The sequence below is a fragment of the Scyliorhinus canicula genome, chromosome 21 (genome assembly GCF_902713615.1).
Source record: "Scyliorhinus canicula chromosome 21, sScyCan1.1, whole genome shotgun sequence".
In the NCBI taxonomy this organism is placed as follows: domain Eukaryota; kingdom Metazoa; phylum Chordata; class Chondrichthyes; order Carcharhiniformes; family Scyliorhinidae; genus Scyliorhinus; species Scyliorhinus canicula.
In genome coordinates, this window is record NC_052166.1 from 53,055,907 (window position 1) to 53,068,223 (window position 12,317).

General features: G+C 41.4%; 1 protein-coding gene across 13 annotated transcripts in view; it reads right to left on the reverse strand.

The window, feature by feature from the left end:
• Positions 1–12,317, reverse strand: part of LOC119955411 (disabled homolog 2-interacting protein-like) — a 1,014,916-nt gene that overhangs the window by 82,518 nt on the left and 920,081 nt on the right. For all 13 annotated transcript variants that reach the window (XM_038781503.1, XM_038781505.1, XM_038781502.1 and 10 more), the window contains one exon: positions 4,643–5,197. In XM_038781503.1, coding sequence (XP_038637431.1) covers positions 4,643–5,197 — 555 coding nt within the window. The remainder of the gene's footprint in view (positions 1–4,642; positions 5,198–12,317) is intronic.

Genomic DNA, 12,317 nt, shown 5'->3' on the forward strand with positions numbered 1-12,317 from the left:
ACCAAACAGCATTAACCACCTTGGAACGAAAGAAAAGGAAACTAGTTGGGTAACATCGATCACATCTCTCAGTTAAGATTAACAATAGCTTTAGAATATTTTATAAATTCTCTGAATTATTCAATGGCTACAACAGTGTAGTGAAATTTTGCAATTAATTATGAGTCAAAGTTCTGGCTTGAATGAATATTAGACATTGCACCCATCACTGATTCCAGAGAGAGGTTGCTTAGAGCATGCAATACTGCTGAAAAGAAAGATGTTGTTGAAGCTTTTCATCTTATACTCATCAGATGGACAGAAGAATGCCAAATTTTGAACAATCACAATAATTTATACCACAGGTAACAAGGGTGCGGATTGGTTGGCAAGTCACCTTTAATTGGCCAAGGCATTGTCAAGGAGAAAGCAACAGAGAACTATAGGCTGTCCAAGCTCCGAGATAATTCGTGTGTGTCCTGATGAAAAAATGCTTTTGCAACATGTCTCGCTTTCCAGCAATATTAAAAGATAGAGACTGAACTTGCATTCAACACACCGTGCTTCACAGTTAATGAAGTTGATTTTCTTTTTAAGGGCAGCTGCGGTCATGTAGGAAAATGGGCAATGAATGTACCCAAAGCAAGCTTCCATAAAGATCAATGAGATAAATGACCAGTCAATCCATTTTTAGTGGGGCTGGTGGAGGATGAATGTTGAGAAAATTGCCTGCTCTTTTTTGAAGAAGTGCCACAGGATCTTGTACATCTATCTGAGCAGGGAAATGAAACCCCTGTAAAATATCTTATCCAAAAGACTGCATTCCTGACAATGCAGCACTTCCAAAGGGCTGCATTGAAGTGTCAGCCCAGGTCATGTGTTCAAGTGTCCTTTAATGAGATTGGCTGATTGGAAGTAGAGTGGGGAGATGTGCAAGTTGGTTGGCTGCATCATGTCTTGATGAGGTAGGCTTAATAGAAAACAAAGCCTTTCCCATTGTTTTCTGGATGCTTGTATGTCGAACACTTCCCAAAAAAGACATTTAAATCATAAATTGGATGGGCAATTGGACACCGTGTCCCTCTCACACATACTACATTAGCTGGATCATGAGCAAAGTATTCTAACAGCAGCTCACCCAACCAACGCAAAGCATGAATGCAATGTTTGCAGAAACTATTGAAAGATGCTAGAATGGTTGGAACCTTGGAATGTTTGGAAACTCGCATGAAGCTTAGGAACTCTGCTGCATTTGGTATAAAACTCTGCAATTCATCCTTCAGTAAGAGTAATGTTAAAGATTCCCAGATAACTGGATATCCTTAAACTTTGAAATATAAAAACTAGTAGAGAAAACGGTGCAGACTCTTCAGAATATGTTACATTTTGAACAGAGATATGCCATACCACAACTTCTCAACCAATCTAAGCTTTTGACATATTCATCTTTGTAAAACTCTTCTTCACATTGTCTATCTGGTGGTGTTGGTACCATTGCTGAGCAAATCATTTTCAATGGCACTATTAATAATTTTATTAAATGGAACTCATTTCATTCACATTATTTAAAATTCCAGACAATATTGTTACTATTAATAACTAGCACAAATTAAAATCCAATAATATAATTGGTCACTGACAAAATATAATTCTTCTGTATTTGGTTCCTTTATTTTGCTCTGTTGACGCCCTTCACATTATGTGCTGATCTTGCATTTTCTAGGAATACAGGCGGAAGCATAGCGGTATTGTCCCTGGACTAGTTATCCGGAGACCCAGGATAATGATTTGGGGACCTGGGTTCGAATACCACCACGGCAGGAGATGGAATTTAAACTCAATATAATATTTGGAATTAAAAGTCTAATGATGACCATGAAACCATTGTCAATTGTCGGAAAAACCCATCTGGTTCACTAATGTCCTTTAGGGAAGGTAATCTGCCATCCTTACCTGGTCTTGCCGACATGCGACCCCAGACACACAGCAGTGTGGTTGACACACTGCCCCCTCAAGGGTAATTAGGTATTCGCAATAAATGCTGGCTTAGCCTGCGATGCCCACATCCCATGAGTGAATTAAAAAATGTTCAACACAGCACAGAATATAATGCAACCCACATTTCCAGTTGTTACACTGGAGTTATTAGGAAATGGGGTCCAAAATGAGATTGAAGATGTAATAGGCAATTTAGCTGTTAAACCGTCTAGGGAAATAACTGCTAGCACAGAGTCAGAGGGATACGCCTATGCGTGGCCAAATTGCATTGTCCCAGTCAGACTTAAACTCATTAGTGGGAATACACAGGATGCCTTCATTGCTCTTCAGGACAATCCTGTCTGACCAGCTATTAGCCCATTACAGAGGCTGATGACTATTTGTCTGGTAATGCATGTTAATACAATAGCTGTTCTTTTGTATAAATGGGAGTGGGCAATCAAACAGACAAGATAGCGCTGGTCGGTTCAAGTCTGTAAACCCCAGGGAATATTTGTTTTGTGGTGCTGGGTGGAGCTGAGAGAGTGAGAAAAAGAATCCTATTTTGAACAGGTACAGGGGGAAGGCTTGAAACGACCAAGAGAGGTCATGAAAGTTGCCACTGAGGCAGGCTTTGGCAAAGGGTTTTGAACAAATGTTTAGAACAATGCCTTTGTCTGTCAGTGTAAGTGGCATGAGAGCTGCCTGTTTATTTAAACTGTTGTTTAATGGGAACTAGAGTGTTAAGGTTAAGAAACTACTATTATCATTAGGGTTGAAATTTAAATGTTTTTTTCTTTTTGTTTATTTCTATAAAGTTTGTTTATAAAATAACCAAGTCCTTTTTTTTACATTATCACTCCTGAAAAGAATCAATCTTTCCGCACTGCTTTAAAACTTAAAAAAATTATGGATGTGGTCCAGTCTCTGAGCTATTATTGAGAGTTGACCAGGTGTCTGTAACACAGTGTTATCTGTAATGTTCAATGTGAATCTGGGGTCTCCATTCTGGAAATAAAATGAACTGGGGTGTCAATTAGGTAACTGAACCCCTCTCCATTATCTTAGATCTCTGTAAATATTACAGCCTAATGTTGTGCTGCAGGTAGTGAGGGAAACGGATGTAAAACTTAAAAACTGTCGACGCATACAAAAATTTACAATTGTAACTAAGCAGCAATAATGTATTTGAATACATTACTACAATGTAGGTAGACTAAAACTATGAATCTCCATTACAAACAACCTTTCAACCGTCCAATCTGTACCCAAGTTAAGATGACACTTTAGAATTTAGAACAGTACAGCACAGAACAGGCCCTTCGGCCCTCGATGTTGTGCCGAGCAATGATCACCCTACTCAAGCCCACGTACCCACTCTATACCCGTAACCCAACAACCCCCATTAACCTTATTTTTTTTTTTTTTTGGACACTAAGGGCAATTTAGCCTGGCCAATCCACCTAACACGCACATCTTTGGACTGTGGGAGGAAACCGGAGCACCCGGAGGAAACCTTTAGGTATTCTTCAATTGCAACAGCAGAAGTTTTAAATTGGTGAAATTACTTTGACCATGAGAGCACTAGATATGCAACTGAGTGGATGCTGTTCCAGAGTTATTTGATCTAGAACAAGCGAAAAAAGCAATTCAGTTCTCAAAGAGCACAAATGTTTCTTGGGTATCTTTGAATGACTGCTGAAGAAAAACAATAATTTTCTAGTGCGATATATTTTCCACAATCATTTTAATCTCTTTGCTTTGTCCATATTTTATTTATTTCTAGTCTCTTTAAATATAAATTGGCCACTGCTCAATAAAAATATCTATTTATATTTGCCTTTCACCTGGATCACAAATCTAATCTGTGCATCTACTCATCCGTTGGAACATGGGGCGTGATTCTCCGCCCCCCGCCGGGTCGGGGAATCACTGGGGGGTGGTGTGAATCCCGCCCCCACCGTCTCCCTAAGTCTCCGGCACCAGAGATGTCAGCGGGCCCCCTCCGGCGATTCTTCAGCCCGTGATGGGCCGATGTCCCGCTGCTGTCATGCTGGTCCCGCCAGTGGGAAACAAACCACCTACCTTCCTGGCGGGACAAGGCGGCGCGAGCGGGCTCCGGGGTCCTGGCGCGGGAAATCTGGGACCGGGGGGTGCTGCCAAGGTGGCTTGGCCCGCGATCGGGGCCCACTGATCGGCAGGCAAGCCTGTGCCGTGGGGGCACTCTTTTCCTTCCACGTTCACCATAGTCTTCACGATGGCGGACGCGAAAGTGACCCACTCACCTGCGCGGGGATGACGTCAGCAGCCGCTGTCGCTCCGGCGCATGCGTGGACGTCCGCCGGCCAGCGAAGTCCCTTCGGTCCCTTTGCCAACCACTCCGGCACGGGCCTAGCCCTCAAGGTTAGGGTTTGGCCCCTAAAAGGTGTGGATAAATCGGGGGCGGCCCGACGCCGGAGTGGTTCGCCCCATTCCATCCCGCCGGGACCCCCGCCCCGCCGGGTAGGGAGAATCCCGGCCATGGAGTATTTTCAGCTGAGTTTTTAAAAAGCGATCCCGGAAAACAAACCAGTGCCATATCTTTAACCCTTTCATCTCCCATGAAGATTTTGCTGGAACAGAATAATATGTTCAAGTGTGACATCTAACATTCAAAAATGGAAAATGTTTTAACCTCGGTGCTTACCTTGGCCTTCCCAGTGCTTTGAAGAATGTGCACTAATGCACAAGCCATCTCCTCCTTACTCTTAACACTCAATACAGGCTCCAACACTGAGCACAGCAGCATATAGTTATTTGTAATGTACTCAGCAAACTCCTTATAGAGCTCCATTGGAAGAATGCTCATGCTCTGATAGCGAGCTTTGATTCTGATCATTGGTCCCACTGACTTGCCCTTGCTTGGATTGGGCATGCTCACAGGGTACCACTTCTCCAGGAACTGTCGCCCTGTCACAGTCGCTATAGGGATGTTCACCAGACCCACGTAGTTGTTCTTATCTTTCTTTTTCTTTTTATCAGTCTCTTTGTACAAGTGCACTGTAATGTTTCGTACTGCCGGCAGGTTACTGAACTCAAAGTGCTCTCCCCAGAAAACATTGTCCGTTTTCAGCTTGCAGGTAGTCCGTGCATACAGTGTATCATCGAGGCAGAGTTCACAGAAGTACTTTTTCTTGGCTGGCAGATCCTTGGCTTCAATAATCCACAGTTTGAGCAGATTCTCCACCCGTCTACTGTTATCCTAAAACAACACGAAAAAAGGAATAATAATAATTCTGTTGAATCTCTACTTTAGCCTCTTGACCACTCTTCTAATTTTTTTGCAGTTAGGATCTCTTTATAGTACCATTAAGACTGACATTTGTTTGGAGATCTACCGTCGATTGAATCACTATGCTCAGCAATAATAGTCAACTTGGACCACAACAATAACTCCCATTTTATTAACAGTTACTTCCGGAAATTATTCTTAGTTACAAAATAAAATGAACCAGGCAGATTTTACATTCCTTGATTACTCATCTGGGTAACTGGCAGTAATTTACATATGAATGGATGAAGAGTTTATTGTACTCCTGACAGAAAAAATAGGTGGTATATTTTTGTGTAAATATCACTTCTTAAATTTTCTCTAATCATACAGGTGTATGCCGACTACTGAGAGGACAGGTGGGAAACCTTCACTAGGGGGCACATGATAGCAGCCTGCAGTTCAACATGTCCCACATCATGGGAGGGAGGTACATACATAGAAAATATAAGGAATAGGCCATCTGGCCCTCAAGCCTGCTCTCCTATTCATTATGATCATGGCTGATCATCGAAATCAATACCCTGATCTCAACACCCCTCCCCCACTCCCCGCCATATCCCTTGACCTCTTTAGCCCCAAGAGCTATATCTAATTCCTTCTTGAAATCAGCATCAGCTACTTTCTGAGTTAGTGAATTCCACAGATACACCACTCTCTGGGTGAAGAAATGTTTCCTCAGTCCTGAAAGGTTTACCCCTTGCCCTCAAGTTATGGCCCCTTAGTTCTGGATACCCCCTCCATTCTTTCTGAATCTACCTTGATTTTAATAGATTGATATGCAATCTCCTCTCACTCTTCTAAACTTCAATGAATATGATCCTAGCTGACTTAGTCTCTCCTCAAATGACAGTCCTGCCATCCCAGGAATCTGCCTGGTAAACATCTGCTGCACTCCCTCCATAGCAAGAACATCCATCCTCAGATAAGGACACCAAAACTGCACACAGTACTCCAAGTGTGGCCTCACCAACGGCCTATACAATTGCTGTAAAATATCCCTATTCCTACACTCAAATCCTCTCGCTATGAAAGCCAACATACCATTTGCCTTCGTTATTGCCTGCTGTATGTGCGTGCTTACCTTCAGTGACTGATGCATGAAGTCACCGTGTTTGCTAAGTATGCCCCTCTCTTAAATGACACCCCACCCATCCAAATAATAATTTGCCTTCCTATTTTTGCTACCAAAGTGGATAACCTCACATTTATCCACATTATGTGCATCTACCAAGAATGTTCCTACTCAGCCCACCCAAATCCCTCTGAAGCATCTCTGCATCCTCCTCACAGCTCACTCTCCCACCCAACTTTGTATCATCTGCAAATTCCCACTAGTCACTGCCAATGGAAAAAAGGCCCATTTTCCCAAGTCTTTGCTTTTTATCCATCCCATGTGCTTTAACTTTACGTAGTATTTGCTATTTGAGACCTGTCAAAAGCCTTCTGAAAGTCTAAATAAACCACATCCACCCTGCTCAACTCTATTGGTAACATCTTCAAAGAATTCCAGTATATTTGTCAAACAACATTTCCCTTTTGTAAATCTATGCTGACTTTATCCGATTATACCACTGCTTTCGAAATGCTGTGCTATGAAATCCTTGATAATGGGACTCGAGTAACTTCCCTATTATCGATGTTAGGCTCAATGGTCTATAGTTCTCTGTTTTCTCTCTACCTTCCTTTTTGAATAGTAGGCTTAGATTAGCTACCCTCCTCTCCCAACCATTTCTCTACTAATACCGATTTCTTTCATCTCCTTACCAAAACTTGTGTTGCTCGGAACTTCCGGTACATTATTCGTGTCTTTCTTTGTGAAGCCAGAAGCAAAGTATGAATTTACTCAGCCATTTCTTTGTTCCCTGTTATGAATTCCTTTGTTTCGACTGCAAGGGGCCGACATTAATTTTTAGCAATCTTTTTCTCTTTACATACCTACAGAAACTTTTAGTCAGTTTTTATATTCCCCACTAGCTTACTTTCATATTCTATTCTCCCCTTCTTAATTAATCCCTTGATCTATCTTTGTTGAATCTTCAACTGCTCCTAATTATCAGATCCATTGCTTTTTCTTACCAATTTGTACACTTCCTCTTTGCCTCTAATACTATTTCTAATTTCCCTTGTAAGTAATGCTTTGGCACAGTTCCCTTTCCACTCTTGCGCCAAATAGGAATAAACAACCTTTGGAGTTCATCTATTCATTCCTGAATGCTTACCAGTGCCTGTCCACTGTCCTTCCTCTCAGTCCATCATGAGCAATTCATGCATTATATCATCATTATTTCCTTTATTGAGATTCAGGGCCCTGGTCTAACAATCAACTACCTCACTATCCACCTTATCCACATCATTGGAAAAGAGTGGTTAAAAACAGGAACTCAGGAATCAACATGCATGCCTCGGTGGGGTGTCTAGCCTCAGTGCAGTGTCTACACTTTTAGAGGCAGTGCATATGGTGTTATTTTTAAATCAACCTAATACTATCTCTCCAAATGTGGGCTTCCAAGGATGTGGTTATTGCCCAATCCTAAAATGAACAACTTGCTAAGACATTTCAGAAGACATGTAATGTGATGAATGTAGATCAGGTACAGTTGCTGGATTTGTTTTCTAAAGAGCATTAGTGAACCAGTGAGCATTTTTCCTAGTAACGGATAAATTACCAGGGTTTCCTCAATTTGATTTCATAACCTGTTACAGAAGGGTGTGAACTCATCATATCAGTCTTAACCATGATACTACCATCTCACAAGGGCTTCCTCAGATTCCCAAAGGTTAGTGGGGGTCGGCAAAATGTGGAGTTTAGGCCACAATCAGATCAGTCATGATCTTATTGATCAGATGAGATTGCTCGAGGGGCCAAATGGCCTACTCCTGTTCCTAATTTGTATGTATATTTGTACGTACATATGTACGCACTGTACTCTTGAGGACATACCAAATAAAATGTTGAATCAGCATTTTTGATCATTTTAGTTTCTAACTGTCTTACTAAATTTATTTTGTTTAAGCCTACAGACCAAAAATAAATGGAGGAATGGAGACAGACAATCAGGTAACTTTTAAAAACCTGGAACTTGGACTTTGGTTAAGACCTAGGAAGACCAATGTTCGTGATGCCAATAGACAAATCACAGAATTATTACAGCACAGGAGGAGGCTATTCAGCCCATCATACTGGCACGGCTCTCTGAATAAGTAATTCATCCAGTGCCACTGCCCTGCCTTTCCCTTGTAACTGCACATTCTTCTTTGCAAGATCATAATCCAATTCCTTGTTGAATGCCTCAATTGAACCCAACCTCCACGATACTCTCATGCAGCACACTCCTGATCTTAACCACTCGCTGCATGAAAGTTTCTTCTCATGTCTCCATTGCTTCTTTTGCCAATTACCTTAAATCTGCGTTCGCTTGTTCTCGATCCTTCCAGCCATGGGACAGTTTGGGACAGTTTTTTCCTATCTACCCTATCCAGACCCCTCATGGTTTTGAATACCTCTATCAAATCTCTCCCCAACCTTCCCTTCCCAAGAATACAGACCCAAATCCTCCAATCTATCTACATGACTGATGTGCAACCTTCCGTATAAATTATTTCTATACTCTCGCTAATGCCTTCATATCTTTCCGATAGCGTTGTGCCAGTTACAACTGGATGCAATACTCCAGTTGAGGCTAAATCAGTGTTTTATACAAGTTTATTATAACCTCCTCGATTTTGTCACCAACTACGCTATTGATAAAGCCTAGGATGCTTTATAAAACATGCTCTCAACTTGCCCCGCCACCTTCAATGACTATTGAACGTATACACATAGGTTTCTCTGCTCCTGTACCCTTTTAGAATTGTTCCCTTTATTTATATTGTCTCTCCATATTCTTCCTGCCAAAATTAATCCCTTCACTGCCATATCCCTAAGGCTAAAGATCATAAGCTGTTTAAATAAAACCTTTCATTTTTGTTCATTTAAAAAGTAGACTTTGCTGAAGCAAAAGATGGCTGCTACCAGTCACATGTTGGCTACAGTTTCTGGGGATTTCCAAAAGTAGTTTAAGGACAAAAGCTCAACCTTCATCATCGTGAGGACAATAAATGAAAAACAGGAAGCAGAAGCCAATCTGTCACCCTGGCCTAGTCTTATAACAAAGGGCAAGCCATCAAAACTCGTTATACCGGCAGAGATGATAACAGATATCATCTATCTGCTAAGGTGAACAATGGATTTTGACCAGAGGAATAGAAACTTCTTGTTCGCCCACAACAGATTTATTAAATGAAACATCACATGACCTAACCTTCTGGCCATTGCAAAGTTCTAATATTACATTCCTAGACTTGCAACTCAGTCTACTGTTTAACTTCCAGCCTGGAAACACCACAGCACAGATTCCAGGCTGACCAACAGTCTGCATCATGTCAAACCTTCCTTAAGGTCTATTACTCTGGAAGATTCTTGCCATCGCCTGCCAAGCTGACCAGATAGCAACTTCATTTTTCTCACCATCAACTTCAAAAGAATTCTGCAACTCCTGCTTCAGCTCGTTAAACCTGCCTGAACTGTGTAGACGTTCAAGACTCTGGCAATCACGTGAACTGACATCCATATCTATGGTTCTTTTTCTTCTAAGTTGTAAAAACACCTCGTTCCTATCAGCTGATTGTGTGTGTGTGTGTATCTGAAGTTGCGACCAACTCCTAGGTTTGAATGTGTCACTAAACTATATTTCTGAATTAATCCTAGAGTCTTCTGTGAGTCACTTTAAAAATGGACCTCATAAACTGAGGGTTTGGGGAAGTGTGCCTCAGCCCATTTCAAAAATTAAACACTTTGCTTATGGACAAATGTTTCGCTTGTTTCTCTCCCCCCCTGCCTAACATCAGAAATATTTAACAATGGTGCGATATTTTGCTATTCACTATTTTTTAAAAAGTAATGCATGTAATGGTTAATGTCTGCATTTTAGAAGAACCAGAGAAATATACCGAAAAGTTCGGCATTCATCCGCTAACATAAAATGAAATAGCTAAAATAGCTCCAAGATTAATATCTCTAGGCACTACTTACTTCTATTTAGGTTTGTTATTCTTGTACCCTCGTTGTGTGAAAGGCATTATTTTGATTTTCAGTGACATTCTTTGGGTTTCAGGACAGCAGTGCTGTAACAGCCCCCTAGCACAACTGAGAATCAGATGCTGACCACAGGCAGGCCTAATTAATTGGAGGACAGCTCGTAAATAAAATGGACAAGATAAGATGGTTCTTTTATTCTTCAAGTAGAGCAACTGGCAGCAGAGGAAACAGCTACTTTTATAATACAGGTGCGCCTAAAATACCTACTGAAAATGAAATTAACTGACATTAAAATGCAAACTCTACTTCGTGAGAAATCTCTTCTGCATTATTTAGATTTAAAAATATTTGTACATGGGGTTGGGTGTCGCTAGACCAGTATTTATTGTCCTATTTGTTTTTGAGAAGGTGGTGGTGAGCAGCCTTCTTGAACTGCTGTACACCTACAGTGCTGTTAGGAAAGGAGTTCCAGTATTTTGTTTTATAAATTTAGCGTAGCCAATTCATTTTTTCCAATTAAGGGACAATTTAGCATGGCCAATCCACCTATCCTGCACATCTTTGGGTTGTGGGGGCAAAACCCACGCTGGAGTTCCAGTATTTTGAACCAGTGGCAGAGAAGGAACGGTGTTGTAGTTCCCAGTCTGGATGCTGGTGGTTTAGAGGGGAACTTCAGATGGTGGTTTTCCCATGTATTTTCTCCCCTTGTCCTTTGAGCCTTTGAGTTGATAGGCCATGAGTTTAGAATCACAGAACTGCGATCTACAACTAAGGGGATGTGATGGTGTAGTGGTAGCATCACTGGACTAGTAATCCAAAGGCCTGGGCTAATGCTCTCGGGACCTACATTCAAATCTCACCAGGACAGCTGGTGGAATTTAAACTAAATTAATACATTTGAAAGGGCGGTATGGTGGAGCAGTGGTTAGCACTGCTGCCTCATGGCACCGAGGACCCGGGTTTGATCCCGGCCCCGGGTCGCTGTCCATGTGGAGTTTGCACATTTCCCTCCCGTGTTCGAGTGGGTCTCAACCCCACAACCCAAAAGATGTGCAGGGTAGGTGGCTTGGCCGCGTTAAATTCCCCGTAAATGGAAAAAACAAATCGGGAGTATAAAGCTAGTCTCAGTAATGGTGACCACAATATTATCAGCTATCATCATAAAACCCATCTGGTTCACCAATGCCCTGACTTGGCACGTGACTCCAGATCCACAACAATGTGGTTGACTCTTAACTGCCCCCTGAAATAAGAATAAATAATTTGACAAAATGCGCCGACCTCCAACAGGGTTCACAGAATTCTTGATTGCACTCAAAAAATTACTCCCTATATTTAACCAACAGCTTGAATTGGTACCATGGTGAAATGTGGAAGATTAATTGGACAATTATGGCATTTATCATTTTAATATAAATTGTAAAAAAAAAAAATCACTCAATACACAGAAAGATCAAACTCCTGATTGCAGTATTTCACTGAACAGGAGCTAAGTTCAGCTCAGGATTATATCTTAAGTCAATACATTTCTCTCCACTAGAACTCCTGGTCCTGATTACTATCTGATTGACACTGGGTCACCATAATCACATTAACTGTCAAACCTCGTGCATGATAAATTGGATGAAGTCCCAGAGGACAATCGCTGCGCACATAAAATCTTACTGTCTGAAATTCTAAATTATTCAGAACTTTTGTGGGTTAAAGTGCATCCTCATTATTATTTAGCAATTTTTTATATTAAGCAAAGATTCGATCATCAGGACAAAAATTGGATCTCTGTAACAGTGCTCGAAGCAGAAGGGTTAAAGAGATATACAGAACAAATTTTCAGTGGTACCCAATGCAATTCCTGACTTGCAGAGTGACAGAGGCTGATCAGGGTATGCCTGCCAGTCTGATGAAGAAACGGCACCAGTTAGGACTGTAAACACTGGGCTGATAATGCCAAGGTGGGTGCATTAGCTTATT